This window comes from Lepidochelys kempii, chromosome 7, assembly GCF_965140265.1.
Source record: "Lepidochelys kempii isolate rLepKem1 chromosome 7, rLepKem1.hap2, whole genome shotgun sequence".
Lineage (NCBI taxonomy): Eukaryota > Metazoa > Chordata > Testudines > Cheloniidae > Lepidochelys > Lepidochelys kempii.
Genome location: NC_133262.1, coordinates 80,453,411 through 80,475,236, shown reverse-complemented (window position 1 = coordinate 80,475,236; position 21,826 = coordinate 80,453,411). Strand labels below are relative to the sequence as shown.

The 21,826-nt window shown below is 39.9% G+C and overlaps 1 protein-coding gene across 1 annotated transcript in view; it reads left to right on the top strand.

The window, feature by feature from the left end:
• The window catches only part of CTNNA3 (catenin alpha 3), a 928,894-nt gene that overhangs the window by 897,577 nt on the left and 9,491 nt on the right, over window positions 1-21,826 (top strand). Inside the window, exons 15-16 of the mRNA XM_073353443.1 lie at window positions 4,276-4,381; window positions 12,952-13,086. Of these exons, the coding sequence (XP_073209544.1) occupies window positions 4,276-4,381; window positions 12,952-13,086 (241 nt within the window). The remainder of the gene's footprint in view (window positions 1-4,275; window positions 4,382-12,951; window positions 13,087-21,826) is intronic.

Sequence of the window (21,826 nt, the reverse complement as noted above, 5' to 3'; positions counted from 1 at the left end):
TTCCAGTAATGTCATACAGAGGGAATTCATAACCTCATATATAACATTAACTCATTGATTCTACAATATTAATAACTAGCATGGTATTAGCATTCAAATGGTACCTCACAAGGCATATTTTATACAAATATTGCAATAATATGAAAGGTGTGAATACAGAGGTCATATATGTCTATATGATATAGTAACAAAAAAGGAAGTGGAATTTGGATCTGTTTGCACTGTGCAGTGGCCTCATATTGTTACACCACAGGAAGATTACAGTCCCATTATGCACAGATTATGTGTGGGTTTACATTTCCACAAACAAGTAGTCCCATTGGCTTTAAAGGGATGTCTCATTTGTGTAAAGTTATGCAAATGCATTAGTGTTTTTGGGAACAGGTCCTGAGGGTTAAATATGTATAGTTGAGCTAAGAGATAAGTAAGAGAAAATATGAGAACAGATTTTTATACTTGAAGTGTGTAAATGCTAAGGATCAGATTCTGCCATCCTTATCACCTTGGATAGTACCTCTCTCCACAAGTAGTCCCACTGAATTCACTAGGTCAACATAAAGTGCATAAGGGTTCCAGAATTTGGCCATAGAAAGGACAAACCTTATTTAAGTTTGTACAAGGGATAAGAAAAGAACTTGTTCTAATGAAATGAAGTTGAGAGAGAAAATGTAGGCTAAATATCAGGTAAAACTTCCTGACAGGGAGATTTATTACTCCATGGCACAATCTTCTAAGGGAAATGGTTTGTCACCCTTTAAAACTAGACAGACAAAACCCTAGTAAATTCAAAACTTGTTAGAGACCTGCACTTACTGGGGAATGGATTAGATGATTTAAAAGGTCTTTTCCTTCCTAGGTACTGTGATTCACTGGTGTCAAGTAGTTAATTGGTGAGGGTGGCACTGTGAGTCAGTTATTCTGGCATTAGATCATCTTGAGCCCAGTCAAATCAGCACCTGCACAGGTGCATTTATTAAAATGCAATGTACTGTGCACTGGAGTACATAAAAGGTGGGTGTTTCACCAATCACTATAACACTAAAAAGTTCACCTTAAACCATGATGACCTCATGGATTAGGGGTAACACCTCAAATATTTTTTAAGAGTTTAATGGATGAGATAACAAAAGGGCAGAAACTGAGCCCACTATATGTAGTTTTCCCAGTGGAATGAAACCTGATTTTATGTTTTAAAAAGTTTGATTTACCCAAAGATAGAAGATGTAGAATAAACTATTTTTCCCTATGTAGAAAAGTATTTTAGAAGTATTTTATTTTCCCTATTTAGAAAAGTATACTTCTGCCTGAAGTATTTTGTGCCCTCCCATTACAATTTGCACTGGTTTCTTCTGGCATTGTCACTATTTATTCATGGATTCCATTCCTAAGCATTTGGTTCGCAATCCAGTTGTGGGTCATGGACTATGTCTAACATCCTCCACAATACACAGAAGTGTGACATGTCAGTTCTTAGAGAATGTTGGTACAGAGGAATATCAACACTTGCCACTAGCTACTCAGTGGGACAGTCATCTGCTTCCTTTCCCCTGCTGACTTGTACAGTCAAGGTAAATATCTCTACCACATTTGTAGTAAGAGGATACAGAGAAGTGAGTGAAGGCCTTATTGGGGTGGAACTGCTTTATTCCCAACAGCAAGATGCTAGGAGAGAACAGATGAGAGAGAGAAGGTAATTTCTAATTCATACATCTATGGCTGCCCCTCTCCACACAATCTCCCTTAGGATCAGAGAGGCAGTGGATTTACATTCTGAGCAGTTACCAAAGAAAACTGAGGCTACGTCTACACTATAGAGCTTACAGGGGCACAGCTCTACCGATGCAGCTGCGCCACTGTAAGATCTCTTGTGTAGCTGCTCTATGCTGACGGGAGAGAGCTCTCCCATTGACAAAATTAAACCACCTCCAACAAACAGCAGTAGCTATGTCAGCAGGAGAGGCAGAAGAAGCTCTCCCAGTGACATAGCGCTGAGCACACTACCGCTTGAGTGACATAAATTTTGCCGACATAAAGTGGTAACATAGACATGGCCGAAGAAACAGTCATTGACTACTGTTATCCTCGCTCTCCCTCCTCGCCCACTGTTAGTTACATTCAGTTTTTATCTTTCAGCTTATATTGGCTTGTAAGCTCTTCAGGAGAGACACCATGATTTCCTGTGTTTGTACAGACCCCAGTAACTGGCCCTGATTGTGGCCCCTGCATGTTTCCCTACGATAACTAAAATAATGACGAGCAAACTAAACTTGGGGCGGGGGGGAGAAATAGCCTTTAATGGCCACTTGTGCAAACATGAAACAAAGGGAAAATTCAGGAAAGGCAAATAAAGGTTAAAAGATGAAGGTAAAGTTTAAATTATTGGGACTTTTACATAAGGGATCATATTTGCTTGTTTTCTGTTTTTTCTTTGAATTACAGCATTTTTTCATTTATAACTTAAATCAAATCACTAAATAGTTTTTCCATAATAAAATTGCTTTCTGTACAGCAGTACAATGGAAATAATTCAAAAATCTATGTAATTGTAGCTTTCTTCAGATATTGTCTTGATAGTTTGGAATAATAAGGAATTGTAGTTTGTAAAATACGATTTCTGTTCAAGGATCAATAAGTAGTTCTTTGCCAAACAATGCATTTAATTAACAACACAAGTAAGAGATTAATCATTATATGTCACAGTGTATTATCATCACTATTTAGGTATTTTTACTGCATATGATTTTTGCATGAGTATGTTGGAGGCTAAATGAAAAAAATTACTGCAATGGTTTGGCTCATTTGGCTCATTACACTAAAAACTGTGCCTCTAAGCAAAATGGCATATTATTCCCATTATCTGTACTCTGAAGTACAATTATTAAGGTAACTTTTGTCCAGTGTTGCAGACTTTAAAATTTAATGCATTGCCTTTAAGAAGCCTAGCTAGCATTGTACATGTTTAAGTTCTCTATAGATGCTTGATAACAATGAAATTAAATGTCTTTCTATGAAACTGGTAGAAAAGCAAAGTCTGTTTTGATAAGGTGCATTTCACTTAGGTACTCTGTATGGTGTATTTTGATATTTGCGTGAAGAATAATGAAATAGTACATAAGGTTTATTTTAAATTGAAGAAACATCCATATTTCAATATTAAATATGCTGAGATATAACATAAAGATCAGATATCCTGGTGATGGGTGTCAAATAACTGCTTTAAGTACTACTGCTATTACTAATTTGTCTTTTTTGGACAATTTGCACTTAGGTCACACAGTTTAAAAACGCAACTCACACAACCTTTATAATTACACTTCTCTTCACAGAAAAGTAACCCTCAAAATGTCTGACCAAATAATGTGTAAGAACTAATTTTGGGGCAGGGATTATCTTTTTTCTTCTGTGTTTGTTTAGTACATCATAGAACGAGGTCCTGGTGCTCATAGGCACTATAATAAAATAATAATAATAACAAAATGCAGTCTCCTTGCAAATTCCTGTCATGCATCTTAGGGGTCTCAAATTTGAAATCGTTCTTCAAATCATCTGTGAGTTTAATTGTCAGTCTGTAGATTATTTTTGAAGTACCAAAAGTATTTGATGTCTGAAACTTGATCTGTATTGGTGAGTTTTTACTGGAGCATATTTCATATTATATTGTTTCTGTTTCCTTATTGGATAAGTATAAGTCTTAGAATTAAGTTTCCAGAGCAAATACCCACATTTACTGTTTCAAAATTTACCTAAAATTCAGTGCTTTTGCAACCATTCCACTGAACTCAGTCACTTGAATACTCATGGAAAGTGAATGCAAAAGTGATTTGAACACAGGGAAAGCAAATTCAATTTTTTTATTTGAGAAAATGATCACATTTTTTCACGTACTTGCTCATTTCTAATTCTGAGGTTTGGCTAAATGTCCACACCTTTTGTATGTTTATCTGAAAGTAGTCCAACCTCTTTGGGTTGGAAATGTCATATACTCAAGGTTTTAGTTTGAGTGATTTTGTTGGTGAAATTTTCTAATACATTGTGTTTTGACCAGGCCAAAAGTAGTAATATTGTGTGACACTATTCTAATGCTTCCTCTTCCAGCTGAAGCGATGAAGTACAGGATTGTGGGGCATAAATTAAATCATGTTGATTGAACCTCTAATAAGGTTTGGTTTTAATTCTGAATGAGTTGTTTTATTTAAAGTTTTTTCCCTCCCTATTTTTCATGGGTACTATATTCCTATATGCTATATGATTAAATAAACTTTGTTTCATTTTAAGGGGCAGAGGCCCACTGAAGAATACATCTGATGTGATCAACGCAGCAAAGATGATTTCAGAGTCTGGATCCAGGATGGATGTGCTGGCGCGACAGATTGCTAACCAGGTATTTCATTTAAGGTTTGGTGCAGAGGTGTATTAAGATTAAATCAGCCCCAGATTCAATCCAGCCAACTAAAAGGTCACTTTGCAAAAGTATGCCTAGCATGTCTAGATCTGCCTTTCCTATTCTTTCTCCCTCACTCTCTGGCACTGACCACATCTCCCATGGATCTTTGGGTCTCAGATTTTCTAGATCCTTCCTTAATCCCCCCCAAATGTGTGTATTGGTTCTCTAAACCTAAGTGCGACTCCTGTTGCTAAACTAAACAGAATGCAAAGTTTTAGCTGCATGGTAAAACATATTTATGAAGACCCCCCCATTGTCTTCAACAACAATTGAAGTCATATGGGCTTTTATACAAATATTCTACAGTATAGTCAAAGCTTTGCCCTCCGCTAGTCTAAAGAATAGTGCTTAGGGGTTTGAGTACTCGCAGGGAATATATATCATTCTAATTCTAACGAGACAGGGTTCACATCACACTAGGTGAATGTAACATGAATGTTCAGACCAGTGGTTTCTAAGAAATAGAATGTGACTGATGCTCCTCTGTGCTGTCTTCAAGCCTTGCTTCCCTTTCTTTTAGCAATCACCACTATGTGCTGTGGGCTGCCCAGGACAGGTGTCCGTTATGACACCTCTGCAGGGCATAGTGCTGAAAAAGGGGAATTCATGCAGTTTGGACTGGAGTCAATCTATGTGGCAGTCCGGTGGAAAGTTTTAGGGCCAGATCCTAAAATTCAATTACACAGAGCAAATATGTGTAAAAGTGACGGAGAGCTTGCCATTACATTCCCCTGATCCTGGTACTGCTCTGTGCAAGACTGTCCCAAAGTGATGTGTTAGAACAACATGAGGGTTGCTCTAATTTATGATGGATTACAACAGACCCAGATAGTTTAAAAAAACATCCCAGCATCCGCATAGCTCACAGGTGTCCAGGCCATGTGCCCTTTTCCTTGTTGAGCTGGCAGCATGGAAGGTGAGTAAGCAGAGACCCTACATTAGCTGTGTGCCACCTCTTCACTGAGGTGATCTTCCCCAGTGAAACAGGCTTTAGGACTAGATTGTGCCAGTAAGCAATGCAGTGTAATGCAACCGTACCACACAGGAGGAGCCAGTCCTTAGTCCTTATCTAGCTGGGGCATTCGATTCCCAGTACCGCCCCATCCTGGCCATCAAGCAGCAACTTTGTGGCTGTCTTACATGTCCAAGCAAACATGGCCCAGAGTCTCTGCTCTTCTACTTTCTAACACACTACCCATCTTTCCCTCAGTTTTGAGTATCTTCATGGTGTAGCATGTGGCTCTTATTTATTTATATGCAGCGGCGAAAGTAACTTAAAGGACTTACCGGTATGCAGGACCAGGGTCTTGAGCTGGGGGGGTGGGATTTAGAGGGCTTAACCAGAAGGGGCAGGGCTTCAGGCCGAAGGGGCGGAGCCTTTAAATCCCCAGGCCTTTAAATCGCCACCACTACCCCGGGGTCCCGGCAGTGATTTAAAGGGCCTGGGGCTCTGGCTGTGATAGTGGCGGCCAGGAGCCCCAGGCTCTTTAAATCACCACCGGAACCTCATGGTAGCAGTAGCTATAGTGGCAGACGGGAGCCCTGAGGCTCTGACGGAGATTTAAAGGGCCATGGGCTCCGGCTGGGGGCTCAGGGCCCTTTTAAATTGCTGGCCTGGGGAAGCTGCCCTCTGCCAGTACCGTACCAGCTTACTTTCACCTCTGATTATACAACATATGTAACAGCAGCAGATTGTTCATCTTTCTTGTCCTATGCCACATTATTCTCAAGACTCCAGTTAAGTAAACACTTCAAAAGGTATACATTATTAGTTTGTGCACTTGTGTTCAGAGAAACAATTAAGTAGGAAGGTAGAGGAGTCATCCCTCTTTCGGGTCTTGACAGAAGTTCTTTCAGCATATACATCCTTTCACCATCTGCACTACGCTAGAGCATGGTTCCTTTTTTCTCTCAAGATTCTCTTTAGCAATTGTATATTGGGGTTTAAGAATGACTGTCACAGATACGTTGCAGAGTAAAATGTGACATCAAATCTAAAGACAAGACTTGTAAACTATTTTTCAGTCAAGATGTTTAATAACAGAAAACTAAGCTTCAGTGAAATAACTTTCTTTTCCACCATTTTACTACTTGTCTTATAATTTCACCTACAATGTTATCATTTTATATGTAGCTTAAAACTGGATCTTAAATTAGGATTAAATTATGTACTGCAAAACAAAAGGTGTGTACGGAAGGGATTTTTCCTCTGTTGAACCAAAAATAAGCTCTAAATAACATTAAATTGTTTTCCCTATTTTCTTTTCAACAAAGCTCTAAATGCTGTCTACTCCTTTGGCACACTAAATAATTGTTGAAAATATTGTTATCAGCATGAATTTATGAGCACATATTTCTCTCAACTATGTTTCTATTCACCACATCCTATGCAGTTCAGAAAGCTGCAGCCTGAACTGAGAATAACTAAATCACTTTTATTTGTTATCACATCTATTGTCATTTAATTAGACCACATCACTTTGCTATTCACAATCCTCCTGTAGCCCAAATATATTAGTCTGACTGCCTTTGCAGTTAAGAGAACAACAGTAATGTAGGATAGTGTTTTCCGTATCCAAACCCCCTAGTTTATTTCCTTTGTCTAGCTTCAAAAGTGAGAGAAAAGCTGAAATAAGCAATTGCTGTGTAATGAAGAATCAGTGCTGTAGCTCTTTGACCTTTTGCAGTTAATAAAGAACAGTAGTTTCAAATGAATGATTTTGGTTCAGGCTGCATGCGGTTTCAGAGAATCAAAATTGAGAATTGTGAAACTCTTTTAGTTCATGTAGTTTTTCAGCTGGAAAAATTTCCCATGAATTACATTAAGTGAATCTTACAGGTTCTCCATCTGAACAATACCTTTGGTAGTACTGTTCCTCACTTAATACTACACTTTTTCTCTTATTCTTTTTAAATAAATGTGACGGTGCTGTACAATTGGCATAATTGAGTCACATTGCAACCCATTTTTATTATTAAGGTGATTCAGGGTTAACAACTCTGAACATACTCAGTAGAGTAACAATGTAAAAACACATTAGTCACAAAGAAATAATTAGCAAACTTAGTTAACATAAGATTGTTCTAAATCAGTTGTCTAAAATCACTTGTCTAATTTGTGACCTGAAAGTCATATGGCAACATAGAGTAGCCAGTACATCTCTTTTTTATTGAATGTGCTAGAGGTTAAAGTCGTCGTTGAAGATGCCCACAATACTATATAAAATTCAAATTTAAATAATTGTTGTGCTCTAGAAATTAAAGAATTAAGGCCAAACATTATATTAATAGTTAGGAAATCTCCTCATCAAGATACAAATGCCACGCAGTGACAAAATTCCTCCTCTGCCTTAGTGGGTCCTGCACTTTTTGGCGGATTTGCTCACCTCAGAGGTTCATGGCAGCCCTCAGTTTGGCTGCTTCTGCTAGAGGCTCAAACCTGCCATTCACTCAGCAAACCTCATCACTGACCAGCATGGGGGAAATGGAGAACAATCCCCGCAATCTCTGTGTCCCACCTAGTGGGTCGGGGACAGGCCAGATCCCTTTTCCAAATCAGACCTTCCCTTCTGGTGTTTGTCACAGACCAGGTCAACTCCTCCTGTGTCCAATCAGGAATTGGGGGGATGAGGGGAACTCAGGCCCACCCTCTACACTGGGTTTCAGCCCAAGGCCCTGTGGATAGCAGCTGTCTACAATGTCCCATGTGTCAGCTGTGTGACAGCTATAACTCACTGGGCTACTTCCCCATCGCCTTCCCCCAGCACCTTCTTTATCCTCACTGCAGGATCTTCCTCCTGAAGCCTGATCACACTTGTACTCTTCAGTCCTCCAGCAGCATTCCCTCCCCCACTAACTGATGGTAGGTCCTTTTTAAACCAGGTGTCCTGATTAGCCTGCCTGCCATAATTGAATCTAGTAAGTTCTTAATTGGCTTCAGGAGTCTTAATTGACGTGCCTGTCTTAATTGGTTCTAGCAGGTTCCTGATTGCTCTAGGGCAGCCCCTGCTCTGGTCACTCAGGGAACAGAAAACTATTCATCCAGTGGCCAGTATATTTGCCTTCGACCAGACTCCTGTACCCCACTAGTCTGGGTCTGTCACACATGCATATAAACAAACTGTCCTAAAAATGAGATTAACAACAAATTCTTTAAAATGATTATCTGATAAATAAGAGACAATCAGCAATGTTAAATGTTACATTAAACAAATATTTTGAATGTATGTACATCTACTGAGAACATACTGCAAACTACTACTGTGATACATCGCATTAATCATCACTAAACTCAGTTCAAGTGCAAAGGAAGTCACATTTATTTCTTTGGTAAAGTAGTAAAATCAAAACCCAATAAACTTATGGTCAAAGTTTCCTGCAGAATAACTTTTATTGATCTTTTGTGTTACCGTTCTGCCAGCAGCTAATGGAACTACTTTTTCACCTTGATTTTCAATATAGGTTTCACTGTATTCACAACTAACTCATCCTCAAACCATGTGGAGGATCTTACACAGATATTATTTCTGTAAACCTCCTCCACTCCTTGCCAATCTTCTGGTTGAATTTAGGATTCCATTGACTTGAATAGGTACAGAATCAAACCCTTTTGTTTGCAGTGTTGTTGTAGCCGTGTTGTTCTCAAGATATTAGAGAGACAAGGGGGGTGAAGTAATATATTTTACTCGACCAACTTCTGCTGGTGAAAGAGACAAGCTTTCAAGCTACACAGAGCTGTTATTCTTGTCTCTCTAATCAACCCATTTATAATTTGCCACTATATCTAACTGAAACTTATTTCTCAGTGTGAGAAATTAAACTGGTAACTAGCAGTTGTTCTCTGGGATGATAAATGCTAGGAACATAGTAATTACCATACTAGAACAGACCATTGGTCCATCTAGTCTGGTATGTAATAGTGGCCAATACTAGATACTTCAGAAGGATGTGTAGGAAACCCCTAATGGAATAACCTGCCCAGAAAGGAATTTGCTTTCTAACATGTGTTAATAATAATTGGCTACTTAATCCCTGAGCATGAGGGTTTATGTCCCTTGTATCATTTTATCATGTTTAATGTAACTCGGATTATCTACATAAATGTCTCATCATTTTTTGAATGCCATTGAGCTCTTGGTTCAATCATATCATTTAGTAATGACTTCCACAGGTTTGAGTTGTGGAAAATATTTGTCACGTTTGGATGTGGTGCCTTTGTTTCACTGGCTACTCCATTTTTAATTCTATTATGAGAAAAGGTTAATGGCCTTCTCCATGAAATTCATTATTGTATAGATCTCTACCATACCCATAACTTTTCATCTTCTCACTGAACAGACCTAATGTTTCCAATCTTTCCTTATATGGAAGTTTTCCATGCTTCTCATCATATATGTTGCCTATCTCTGGAACCTTTCTATTTGATATATTGTTTTCAGATGGGGTGAGCAAAGCAGAACACTCAAGGTGAAGTCTTAACAAATAATATAATGGTATTATAATATTCTCAGTGGTATTTTCTAACCTGTTATATGTTATAACCTTTTTTTATTTTACCTCCATGGCACACTTAGCAGAGCTTTCCGCTAAGTTATCCACAGTGATCCAGGCCTTTTTTCAGAGTGGTTACAGTTACTTTAGAACTCAGTAATGTGTATCAGTAATTAAAATTATTCCTTCAAATGTGTATTGGTCAACACTGATATCATGCTATCCATTTTTCTAGCTTCGTTATGTCTCTGGACTTTACAATATACTTGTCTAATTTTACCTATCCTAATAATATGGTGCCATCTGCAAATTTTGCCACTCACTGTTCATCCTATTTAAACATACATTGGATTTTAAATACCATTGCCTCTGCACTGGAGACTTATATGATCAATTTTACTGCTCTTTGAAGTCAATGAGAGATTACACTGAAGTCCTATCTGCCCATCTCTGGGATCTGCCCAAGTGGAAATAAATATCACAGGTCATTTTACAAAAAACTGTAGAGGACTGAATAGATGGTTCCAGTCAAAATATTTCATATCCATACAGTTAGTCCTGATGCTTACAGCTGTTTATGACTGGAAGGACAGATTTTATGGAACTGCAATTAAAGAAATAAACAATGTTTACACAAGCTGGCTACATTGTACTGTGATAGCAGTGTTAAACTCATTAATTACAATGTGCATTGAGGCCAAAAAGCAGTACCAAATTTGCTTTTTCTTTTTTTTCCCCCACATCTAGGAGGAAGTGCTGAATCTCTCAGGTTTACAAGCCAGTGATTCACTTTTTTAACTTGTGATTGTTCCTGGCTTTCTTTTTCTAAATCTCAAGCATACAGTTTTTTAATTCATAAATAGAATTTTAAATTCTGCTCTGTAATCCTGTGGAGTGAATCCTGGCCTCACTGGGAAAAGTACCAGTGATTTTAGAAGGACCAGGGTTTTCCCCGAGGTATCTCATGAATTAAGCAGTCTGATGCTCCTTCATAGTGTTACCTATTGTGGATTTTATATCAAAGGATCTTTGTGTATAACATGCATCATTGTGGAAGACACACTGGAGTCATTTCTCTTCAACAGCAGAAACTTGGATGGGCCTTTATGTTCTACTGATACTGACATCACCAGTATTTTCTAACAGTAAGAATACCATGAACAGCAAAAGGTCAGGCCTACCACAATTGGTTGAAGTGTATCTTTTTTTAAAAAAATACTAGTATTGACACACTGTTCCATCAAAGGAAACTGACTATATTTTCATGGTATCTACAGTAAAAAAAAAAACTACAAACAAATCTCTCAAAGACTGTATTGGCCTTTACAGTAAGGCTACTTCATACTGCTCCGGCAGTGTATCGGGATTCAATAACCCCTTCACACTGCCATAGCAGTGAATAGTAGCCTTAGTGTAAATGAGAATCCGATACTATGTTGTCATAAATATAAAGGGAAGGGTAAATACCTTTAAATCCCTCCTGGCCAGAGGAAAAACCCTTTCACCTGTAAAGGGTTAAGAAGCTAGGATAACCTCGCTGGCACCTGACCAAAATGACCAATGAGGAGACAAGATACTTTCAAAGCTGGAGGGGGGAGAAACAAAGGCTCTCTCTGTCTGTGTGATGCTTTTGCCAGGAACAGAAAAGGAATGGAGTCTTAGAACTTAGTAAGTAATCTAGCTAGATATGCGTTAGATTCTGTTTTGTTTAAATGGCTGATAAAATAAGCTGTGCTGAATGGAATGTATACTTCTGTTTTTGTGTCTTTTTGTAACTTAAGGTTTTGTCTAGAGGGATTCTCTATGTTTTGAATCTGATTACCCTGTAAGGTATTTACCATCCTGATTTTACAGAGGTGATTCTTTTACTTTTTTTCTTCTATTAAAATTCTTCTTTTAAGAACCTGATTGCTTTTTCATTGTTCTTGAGATCCAAGGGTTTGGGTCTGTGTTCACCTATGCAAATTGGTGAGGATTTTTATCAAGCCTTCCCCAGGAAAGGGGGTGTAGGGTTTGGGAGGATTTAGGGGGGGAAGACGTTTCCAAGCGGGCTCTTTCCCTGTTATATATATTTGTTAGACGCTTGGTGGTGGCAGCAATAAAGTCCAAGGGCAAAAGGTAAAATGGTTTGTCCCTTGGGGAAGTTTTAACCTAAGCTGGTAAAAATAAGCTTAGGGGGTTTTCATGCAGGTCCCCACATCTGTACCCTAGAGTTCAGAGTGGGGAAGGAACCTTGACATATGTGAATAGTCTGTTTCATCAGAGAGAGATTTCCCACAAAGTATACTCCATCACTCCTCTGAAGTCATGAGTAAAGAGAAGATTTCATAGAAAGTATGAGCATCACCATAAAAACCCGAGAATTTGCCATGAGATATTGTTCACAACTATGACCTACTCCTTCTCCCAGCAATGTCAATGGGAATTTTGTCATTGCCTTGAGTGGCATCAGGATAAAGCCCATAACCTAGAGTCACTTATAGTATAACCGTCTATTAATGTGGGTTTCCATTGTTATTAGTCCATGTAACTTGCACAATAAATGGTAAGTAATACTGCAAAAATGAATGCAGAGCTTCTTAGGTGCTGAAGGAATAAATAATTTCATGCACTAGTGAAAGCTACTCAGCTAGAACTATGGCTAAGGCAATTCCAGTAGTCTTGAATTAAGGATGGGTGAATGCAATGAAGTTTGGGATTACTGTGCACCTCTTTGTTTGCAGAGTTTAAAAAGGTTCACAAAATTAGCAAATAACCAAACTTTAGAGCAGTGAGAGCAAGACTACATTAGAGAGCAATTACAATGAACATTCCTAAAGGGAACATGAATGTGATAAAAGTCTGGGTCTAAATTTTGAATGCACGTTTGAAATACATTCACTAGTTTGGACATTAACATGGTCTGCTGGAGAGCTGAGAGTTTAGAAAAGATTAAATCTTAAGCTTTAATAATTGAAAATTGAAGTGATTAAGAATTTGTAGAAAGTGTTTTATTCATTATTCTTTTTCATGTGTAGTGTCCAGACCAATCATGTAAACAAGATGTATTGGCTTACCTGGAACAGATCAAGCTCTATTGTCACCAGCTCAAAATCTGCAGTCAAGTTAAAGCAGAAATTCAGAATCTCGGTGGAGAGTTCATCATGTCTGCTGTAAGTAAAAAGAGTCCAGAAGATACTTTCTGTGCTAGATACAACTATAGATTTTAAATTTTGGAGTGAATTTGTAGCATTTGTGAAATGTAGTCTCATAGTCCTGAGGTCCTTATTTTATTTCCCACTGGTTTATATCTTGTGTTGTCATTTATACCCAAGCAAAGTGAGTAAAAGATACTATCAAATCAGAAAGAAAACATTTTACACCCACGTTGTACAACTGTGTAATATCACAGATGATACAAGGCAGTGGAGAATCAGGCCTGGTGTCTTTAAAGATATCAATTGGCCTGATTCTTCATTCTGTTACACTGAAGTAACTAAGTTAACTTAAATAGAGAGACCCTGATCTAAAATTGGTTTAGAAAATCAGACCCATTTTGAGGTAATGTGTGTTCACTCAGTGCTGCATCTTTCTCATCCCATGGATATCTCTCTATATATTTTCACTTTTTGATTTGGGAGCTGTTGTTCCCAGCTCATAAGGAATTGGCTGGGGAGGTTCTAGTCAGGCTGTTGCAATGTGAGAGTAAGAGAGTAAAAAAACAAAACAAAACCCTGAGAACAAGGGAAGTTGGTGCTTAATTAGATTTCTGGATCTGCATTAGCCTGGGGACATCAGGTTAGGGTAGATAACTACAAATTAGCCATTGCTATGATTTTGAGCACCAATTAGTAGAATTTTCTGTCCTCTTGCAAGAGAGTAACTCACCTAGCAGAATAGTCTGACCCTGAGTATTCAAATTATTCCATCAGTGAAGAAACAACCTTTTTCATTGTGCTATTATTATTTGTGCTGAGGTAGTGCCTAAGAGCAGGAGGGATCTGTCATGGACCTGTGCGCAGTGCTGTACAAACACATAACAAAAGTGGTCCCTGCCCCAAAGAAATGATTAATCTGAGTAATACTTATTCCTTTCTGATATCTCCATGCTCACATATGCTTGAAGGTATATAAACAAATACATATTAGAACGTAACTACAAAGGTATACAACCAATAATTACTAGAATGCAACAATGATTTTCTCTGTGGTCTTCATGAAAGCACTGGTTAAATTTTCAGGGACTGAAGTATTTTGTTTTTTAAACCTGGACCTCTGAGCTGTTTTTATTTGTTTTATAATTTAACTAGAGGTTACATGAATTCTTGTCTGCTTAGACAAGCCTTAAATTGGATCAGTTTTTGTAGTTTATGTTGAGGGTCATATTGGATGAGAATTTGATGACCATATTTCAATCTTTGGAGACTGCAGAAATGTAATCCTGCATGTCGTGGTAGTTTTTTATTTGAAAGCAATGTTGGATTTTAATTAGGTTGTAAATTAATGAAACTGTGTTTTATTTTTCATTCTTTCTTTCTTTTTTAAAAAATGTTGCTTTAAGCCACATCACAATTAATACATAATTTGCAGTTCTGAATACTGCGGTCAGTGATGGATTTGTGACAATTTGCAAAGCAATACTGTCTTTGAAAGATAGAACTCTGCATTTTTGTTTAATTTTTCTGGTCTTGTCTCCTCTACCCATCATTTCACTGGGTGCTCTCATCGGGAAAGTTCCCCCACCCCCCACAGTTGTAATATAAATATCAAGTGATATTAAGTAATACTATATTTATTGGGTATCCTTCTATTGCCACTTGCTTTTCTTCCTCAACATTCTAAAATGCAAAATAAACAACAAAAATTATATTAAAAACAAACCCAACGTAACTCATGAATCCAAGAGAAAAAAACAGGTTCAATTCTGTTCCTGTTCATTTGAATGCAGCTGTATTACATCCCAGAAGCCCTGGTTCAGCAAAGCACTTAATTACATGCATAAATCTATCCCTAGCCAGTAAGGGCATGTGCCTACCTGCTTTGCTGCATCAGGGCGAGGGGCAGTGAAATCCTAGCTGCTATTCTACTAAAGGATTAAATCCCTGCAAATACTCATGAAGTATTTTGTTAAACGCAGATGTGTTTGGCTCTGTACAAAAAACAAAGAAAAGCAGCCCTGGCCCTGAGAAATTGACAATATAAAGTCCTGATCCAAAACTCACTGAAGTCAATGGAAAGACTTCCAGTCTCTTCAAGGGGCTTATGATCTGGTCGTAAGGGACTATATACTTATCAGTACTTAATGGTTATCGCTAGTCCTTACTGTTGTGAGAGTATAAAAGTACAAAATGCCCTGGCACAGCACAGGTGGTGTGTCAGCTTAAAACTTAATAATTTTTCCCATTGTCATTTCCTCCCCAATTATTATTGTTGGGGTAGAGAGAGCATTTGAAACAGGCTGTGCTCAACTATCATTTTCAAGTAAAAACGGAGCACCAAATCCACTTTGCTGTCTTATTTGAGTAGTTCCAATGTATGTGTAACTGGAGACTCTTTGGATCCAGTGTTTAAAAGTGACTGCAGGGACTCATTTCATCTTGAGGGGAATATGAGAACTTGAAATGCATCAGATGGGGAAGGCTCTAAAGCAAGCAGGGCTGTTAATAAATTGAGAGGGAGACAAAATCAATGACTGTTCAAAAATAACTGAGCTACTGCACTGGGGGGTTTTTTTAATAGTGGTTAAAAAAAATGTAAGCAAATCCTGCCTCTGCAAGTGGGCCTCCTGGTATTAGAATTGCTAGGGTTTTACTGTACAAGGTGAAGGCCAAAGATCTGGGTGGAGAAACATGCAAGGTGGAGCAGCCCCTCAGCAAAGTCCTTCTTCCTTCCAGTAATGGGAATGCCCAAGTTGCATTTGGGAGTATCATAGAGACAAACTGTGGGAGTGGGGACAGTAGTTCCACTACTATATGAATCCTCTGCCTCTATGCCCTGCAGTGAAAGCTATGAAGGGTGTGAAGGGCTACCTCAGCCTGTTGGTTGATGTACTCTCTGCAGCCATCTTCCCATTTCCAGCCCAACCACTTAGGCTAGTGGATTTGGCCCTTTTATCTAAAGGTCACTATAGTATCTGTGCACCTTCCACATAAAATCATCATCAGTGTCCAAATTCCTAGCAGACTTGATAGAAAGTCTGTCTGTTCTCCATTTTTGGGGTCAGACCTCTATTTGGAGTGGGGTTATTTATTTTGATTTTTTTTCCATCTGAGAACTAGCTAATCTAAGAATGAGAAGTGGAAAATGAGAAGTTTAAGAATGAGAAGTTTATGAAATGAGAAGTTTAAGAATGAGAAGTGGAAAAGAAGACATGGTCAGCAACACTCCATAATTTATCTAAGGACACCTCAGTTTACCTACCAGACTAACAGTTGGATTATATTAGTTTCTGGCAATACTATGTCTGAGGAGGTGCTGGTGAGCGTGGTGGAGTTCTGGCATCATTCCTTTCATATGTTAGAGTATCATCAATACTTGATTACTTACTTACTCAGGCATCTGAGAACACAGACAGATGTACATTACTCTCACTAGCACATCTTACAGCAGAACAAAAAAGAGCAAGTAAGTATTTTGAGGTGGTCTCTCCTATGCCGCGGGCTTCCCCTCCATATCCAACATTCCTGTGGCCATGTCTACACTACAAACTTTGGTTGATGCACATTACGTCAGCATAAAGCCACTACCAAATAGTATATCATTTGTGCATGTGTATACTTGGCTCCTTGCACTGGAGCTGTATATGCTCACCAGGAGTGCTTGTGTCGATGCACAGTGTTGTCCACCATGAGTAGGTATCTGAGTGTGCAACCCACCACCATCCAGTGTGCTGATTTTTGGGAAGTTTTTGGCAATGAATGGTGGGGCAGAAATGAGTGACTCGTGGGTGACTGGGAGCACGGGCTCAACTTTCCAGCATGCAACTGTCTCCATCCCATAATGTCTTCTATATCCCATCATGTTTGTGCCTTTTTTAGAAATCCCATGAACCCATATGGCACTCCTCACTGTTCACCCAGAAGCATGGAGCCTGCACTGCTCTACACTGTTGTCATACGCATTGCAATCAGAGGACGCGCAATCCTCTGGTATTTGGACAGCTGTAAGCAGAACCAAATCCATGTCAACCATGCTGATTTTTTGCACGACAGATTGCTGTGGGACACAGTGAGAACCAATTTAAAGTTGGTGGTGGCATTCACTGAGCAGCTTCAGATGGTGGAGCACCATTTCTGGGCCTGAGACATGAGCACTGACTTGTGGGATTGCATCATAATGCAGGTTTGGGATGATGAGCACTGTCTGTAGAATTTTTGGATGTGCAAGGCCACATTACCAGATCTGTGTGCCAACCTCATCCCAGCCCTCCAGTGCAAGCATAATGCCAACAGATCCCAGTTGTCGGTGGGCGGGATCGAACCTGGGACCTCTGGAGCTTAGTGTATGAGCCTCTACCACAGGAGCTAAAAGCCAGCAGGCTGTTAACTGTAGCGCAGACTGTAGAGCAGACTCATTTTAGCTCTCTTTTTAAGTGGTCTTGGTGCCACTAGATGGGACAGAACACCACACCCAGAAGGTGTGTGGGTTACACAAGGACATTAAAAAGAGAGCTGCACTTGCGACACCAGGTAGCTATTAGTCAGTGGGAAATCATTCTGGCATTGGAAAATCTGTTCTGGGGGTGTTATCATGCAAGTGTGCAGCGCCATTAATGGTCTCATGCTGTGCAGGGCTATGACTCTGTGGAGGAGAGAGTGGATTGATTTGCAGCAGCGAGGTTCCTGAACTGCAGTGGAGTGATAGATGGCACCAGATCACCTTTCCACAGAGTACAGCAACAGAAAGGGCTATTTTCTATGGTTATGCAAGCATTAGGGGATCACTGGGGATGCCTCACCAACATCATTGTTGGCTGTTAGGGAAGGTGCACGATGCTTGCATCTCTAAGAACACAGGACTGTCCAGAAAGCTACAAGCAGGAACTTTCTTTCCTGACCTGTAGTTTGTCATTGGGGATGTTGAAATGCCAATAGTGACCTCTGGAGGACCCAGCCTGCCTCTGGCTCATGAAGTCACACACTGGCCACCTCAACAGCACCAAGGAAAGATTAGCTACCAGGTGCAGAATGACAGTTGGATATGTGTTTGGCAGATTGAAGGAATGCTGGCATTGTTTACTCACAGGATAGGATCTCTGTGAAAAAATATCCCAATGGTTATGGCTGTCTGCTGTGTCCAGCATAATATCTGAAAAGCAAAAGGGGAAAAGTTGCTGCTGGGGTGAGCAGCTGTCTGCTGCGTTTGAACAGCCAAACACAAAGGCTATTAGAAAAGCTCCCCTAAAGTTTTAAACAATACATGCTCATTGGCATTTCTGCTTGGGATTGCTCATGCATGGTGCCACTCTCAGCACCAGTCATGGTAAATATGGCCCACCAGGGTGAGAGAAATTGTTTGGTACTGAATACTGGCACCATTTTCCACAGGCGATGGTGATCTCTCACTCCTGAGGGTAACAATCGCAGAGAGAGCACAGCTGCTTCCCGAAGGCCTATATGCTTCTAGTCTGCCATGGTGCCTGCTGAAGTTATCATTGACTGGCACTGGAAAGTGTCCTATGGAAGGCTGCCATCCACAGAAACCCTTGGGAGTGGGTCGCAGAGCACCTCCTTGCAAGTTTCATTGAGATCTCTCAGAAGTCTTCAAGGGACAGCCCTGGGTACATAAACAAACTGGTCTGCATGCCCCCACTGCACCTAGTCTAACTCTACAGGGAATGAAAAGCAAATAAAAATGCTAGCTCTTTTAGTTGTATCGCTACTTCTTCTTGCACTGTAATGGGAAATAAATTTACACGCTTACCTGAAGATCTGTCTCCTGCATTGGGTTCACTCATGCTCGACTGCTGGGACTGACTGGATAGCAATGAAGTCTCAAACAGGTTCTGGCATAGCTTATCCCTGGTTTAATGTCCCCCACGTCACCCTGGTCCTCACTGTTCAGGCCGGGGCCTGTGGCTTGTGCTTCACTGAAGTATCTGTGGTGGTGTGTGGGGTGCTGGTGGGGTCTCTTAGTAAAAGCAGCAGGTCTGTGGCTCAACACCACAGGTTAACTGTTGGCCTCCCTGGCCGTCTGAGATGTCTGACACAGTTCCTTCGCTTTCACATGGCCCTGATGCTGGTCCCTGTTATGCTCCTGCATCTCCCCTGCAATCTGTTCATATCTGCTTCTCCTCACAGCCCAGGAGATCCAATATTTCCTGTCTACTCCAGGCTGGTGTGCATCTGGCATGTGTAGCCTGACTGGTCATCTGGGCAATTGTGCACAACAATGGGGAACTGCTAAATGCACTCACCAAGCTGGACAATCAGGAAAAGGTATTTCAAAAATTTGCTGGGCTTGAAGAGGTAGGAACTTCCAGGTTCTATGACAAGTCCAATCAGAACAATCAGTGTTGGGCTGGAGGACAGTTAGGGTTGATATAAGTAACATAGTGTCTACCTGCATGCATGTTGTGTTGACCTCAGTACATCAACTGTGGCTCAATATCGCTTTGGGGTGGTGGTGTTATTGTGCCTCTATAACAGGGCACTTACATTGGCAGGAGAAAAATTTGAGTGTAGACAGATGCACAACTAGATCAATTCCAGGTGGCTTATGTTGACCTAATTTTGCATCAGCCTACTTTTAGAGAGACACAATGGGACCAACTTCTGTTGTCTCTCTAATATCCTGGGACCAGCACAGCTACAATACTGTGTTCAGCATATCTTGCAAGGTTCATATGTAAAATATGAATATATTTATATTAAATATTTTAATATTTAATATTTATATTAAATATCCTTTATATTAAAATATAAAACCATGCCATAGTGCCAGTGTAGGTTTAATTGATAGGCTTGGCTGAGGGCACTTCTGGAGACTCCAGGTGTCATTCCGTTTTACTGCTGTTCTTGATTTACAGAGTCTTGACTTTAGGCCAATTTTAAACATGTGCAGCTTCTCAACAGTCTCACTTATGTGGACAGCTTCTGCTTATTCCTCACTTCCTTTCTCTGCTCTGCAGCACTTTTCATTCTACTGTGCAGCCTGCCATAGATGCTTCAGATACCACAGTAATGGCTTTGATAGAAAAACAGATTATAATGTTCTCTTGTACACTTCGATTCTGATTTCATTTATTTAAAGAAACACACTGTCTCAAATGAAAAGTTGCTTCAGAGCATAATCCTACAGGGATGTAAATGAAGGACTAAATATTGACTCAATCAAAGTGGTAATTAAGCATGTAAAATGGGTATTGAAAAATATTAAAGTGGGTGAGCTAATAGCTTTGGTCCAATAGAAGATATCACCTCACCCACCCTGTCTCTCATCCTGTTAGGAATTTGTGCTCAGCCATCACTTGCAGTTTAGGAAAATCTCTTAAATTAAATCTACGAGTGCTCAGACCTCTTTCTGTGGTGGAACCTAGGGTGTGGATCTTGCTCTTCCCTTGACTCTAGTCTCAGTCCATCTTTCCCCCACTGGCCAAAAAAAAAAAGTTTGTTTACCAAGGTGTTGAGTAATATACTGATTGTTGGCTCCATATTTATTGCCTTTCCCTTCAACATATTCCCCGGTCATTGGAGCCCCTCAGCTGAGTTTCTTTGAATAAGTAGCAGATGTCTTTTTTGTCATGCTTTTAAAATGGCTTTATCATGTTTCACACAACCCTGGATACCATTAATAATAATTATGAAAAATTGAGCTTGTCTATTGCTATATATAGGTATTTATACCACAAGTCATCACCATAGTATCTGAGTGCCTTCTAGTAGTGCAATATGGGACATGACCACACATCTGTCACATGGTGTTTCCACCCCCCAAGAGGGAAGTTTGTGATGGTCTTTAGTTCTTGTGGGTATTCATTTCACAGTTTCAGAATGCCCCAGAGAAAGTTCTATGTCTCACACAGATCAGATTTACTCTTATTACTGAGAGTTCTTTTGTGCCAGAGGAGCATATTTGTTGACCACAGTCTGCATTCTGGAGCTTTAAAAAGCCTGGGCCTGGCCCATGCAGCACTTTGACCGTGAACTCAATTCAAAATTCTATGGGAAGCCAACATACAGAGTGGTGGATGGGTTTTATGTGTAAGCCTGTGAGATGTGCTCCAGCATTCTGTACTAGCTGGAGTTTCCTAAGTGCTGAAGGTTGCATGGCCAAGTGTACAGCCAAGAGGCAATGCATGACTGAGGCCTGAGTCTTAATGAGGTGGAGTCTCCTAATCAGCTAGGTATGGTAGAAAGTATTATCATGAATCTTGCTATGTAAGACCCCCACCCCAACTTCAGCGAGGAATCCAAGAGTACTCCTAAACTATGGACTGAATTGACCATTTGTGGATGTTCACCTTCAATCAAAGGAGACTGCACTGTGGTTGCAAATTCTTCCAAATGCTTGCCTCTGCCTACCGGCATCTCTTCTGTCCTGATCTCTTCCAAGCGCTGGGCTCTTGTGGTTGTATGTGGGGAAGAACAGATAGAGCTGTGTATCGTTTTCATACTGCAGGCATTTGAGTCCATGTCAGCTGACCGGTTCACCTAATGGTTGCATATAAACGTTGAACAGGACCAGATATTATTTCTGTAAACATCCTCCACTCCCTGCCAATCTTCTCAATTTAGGATCCCATTGACTTGAACAGATACAGAATCAAACCCTTTTGTTTGCAGTGTTGTTGTAGCCGTGTTGGTCTCGGGATATTAGAGACAAGGTGGGTGAGGTAATATCTTTTATTGGACCAACTTCTGTTGGTGAGAGAAGGACGAGCTTTTAAGCTACACAGAGCTCTTCTTCAGGTCT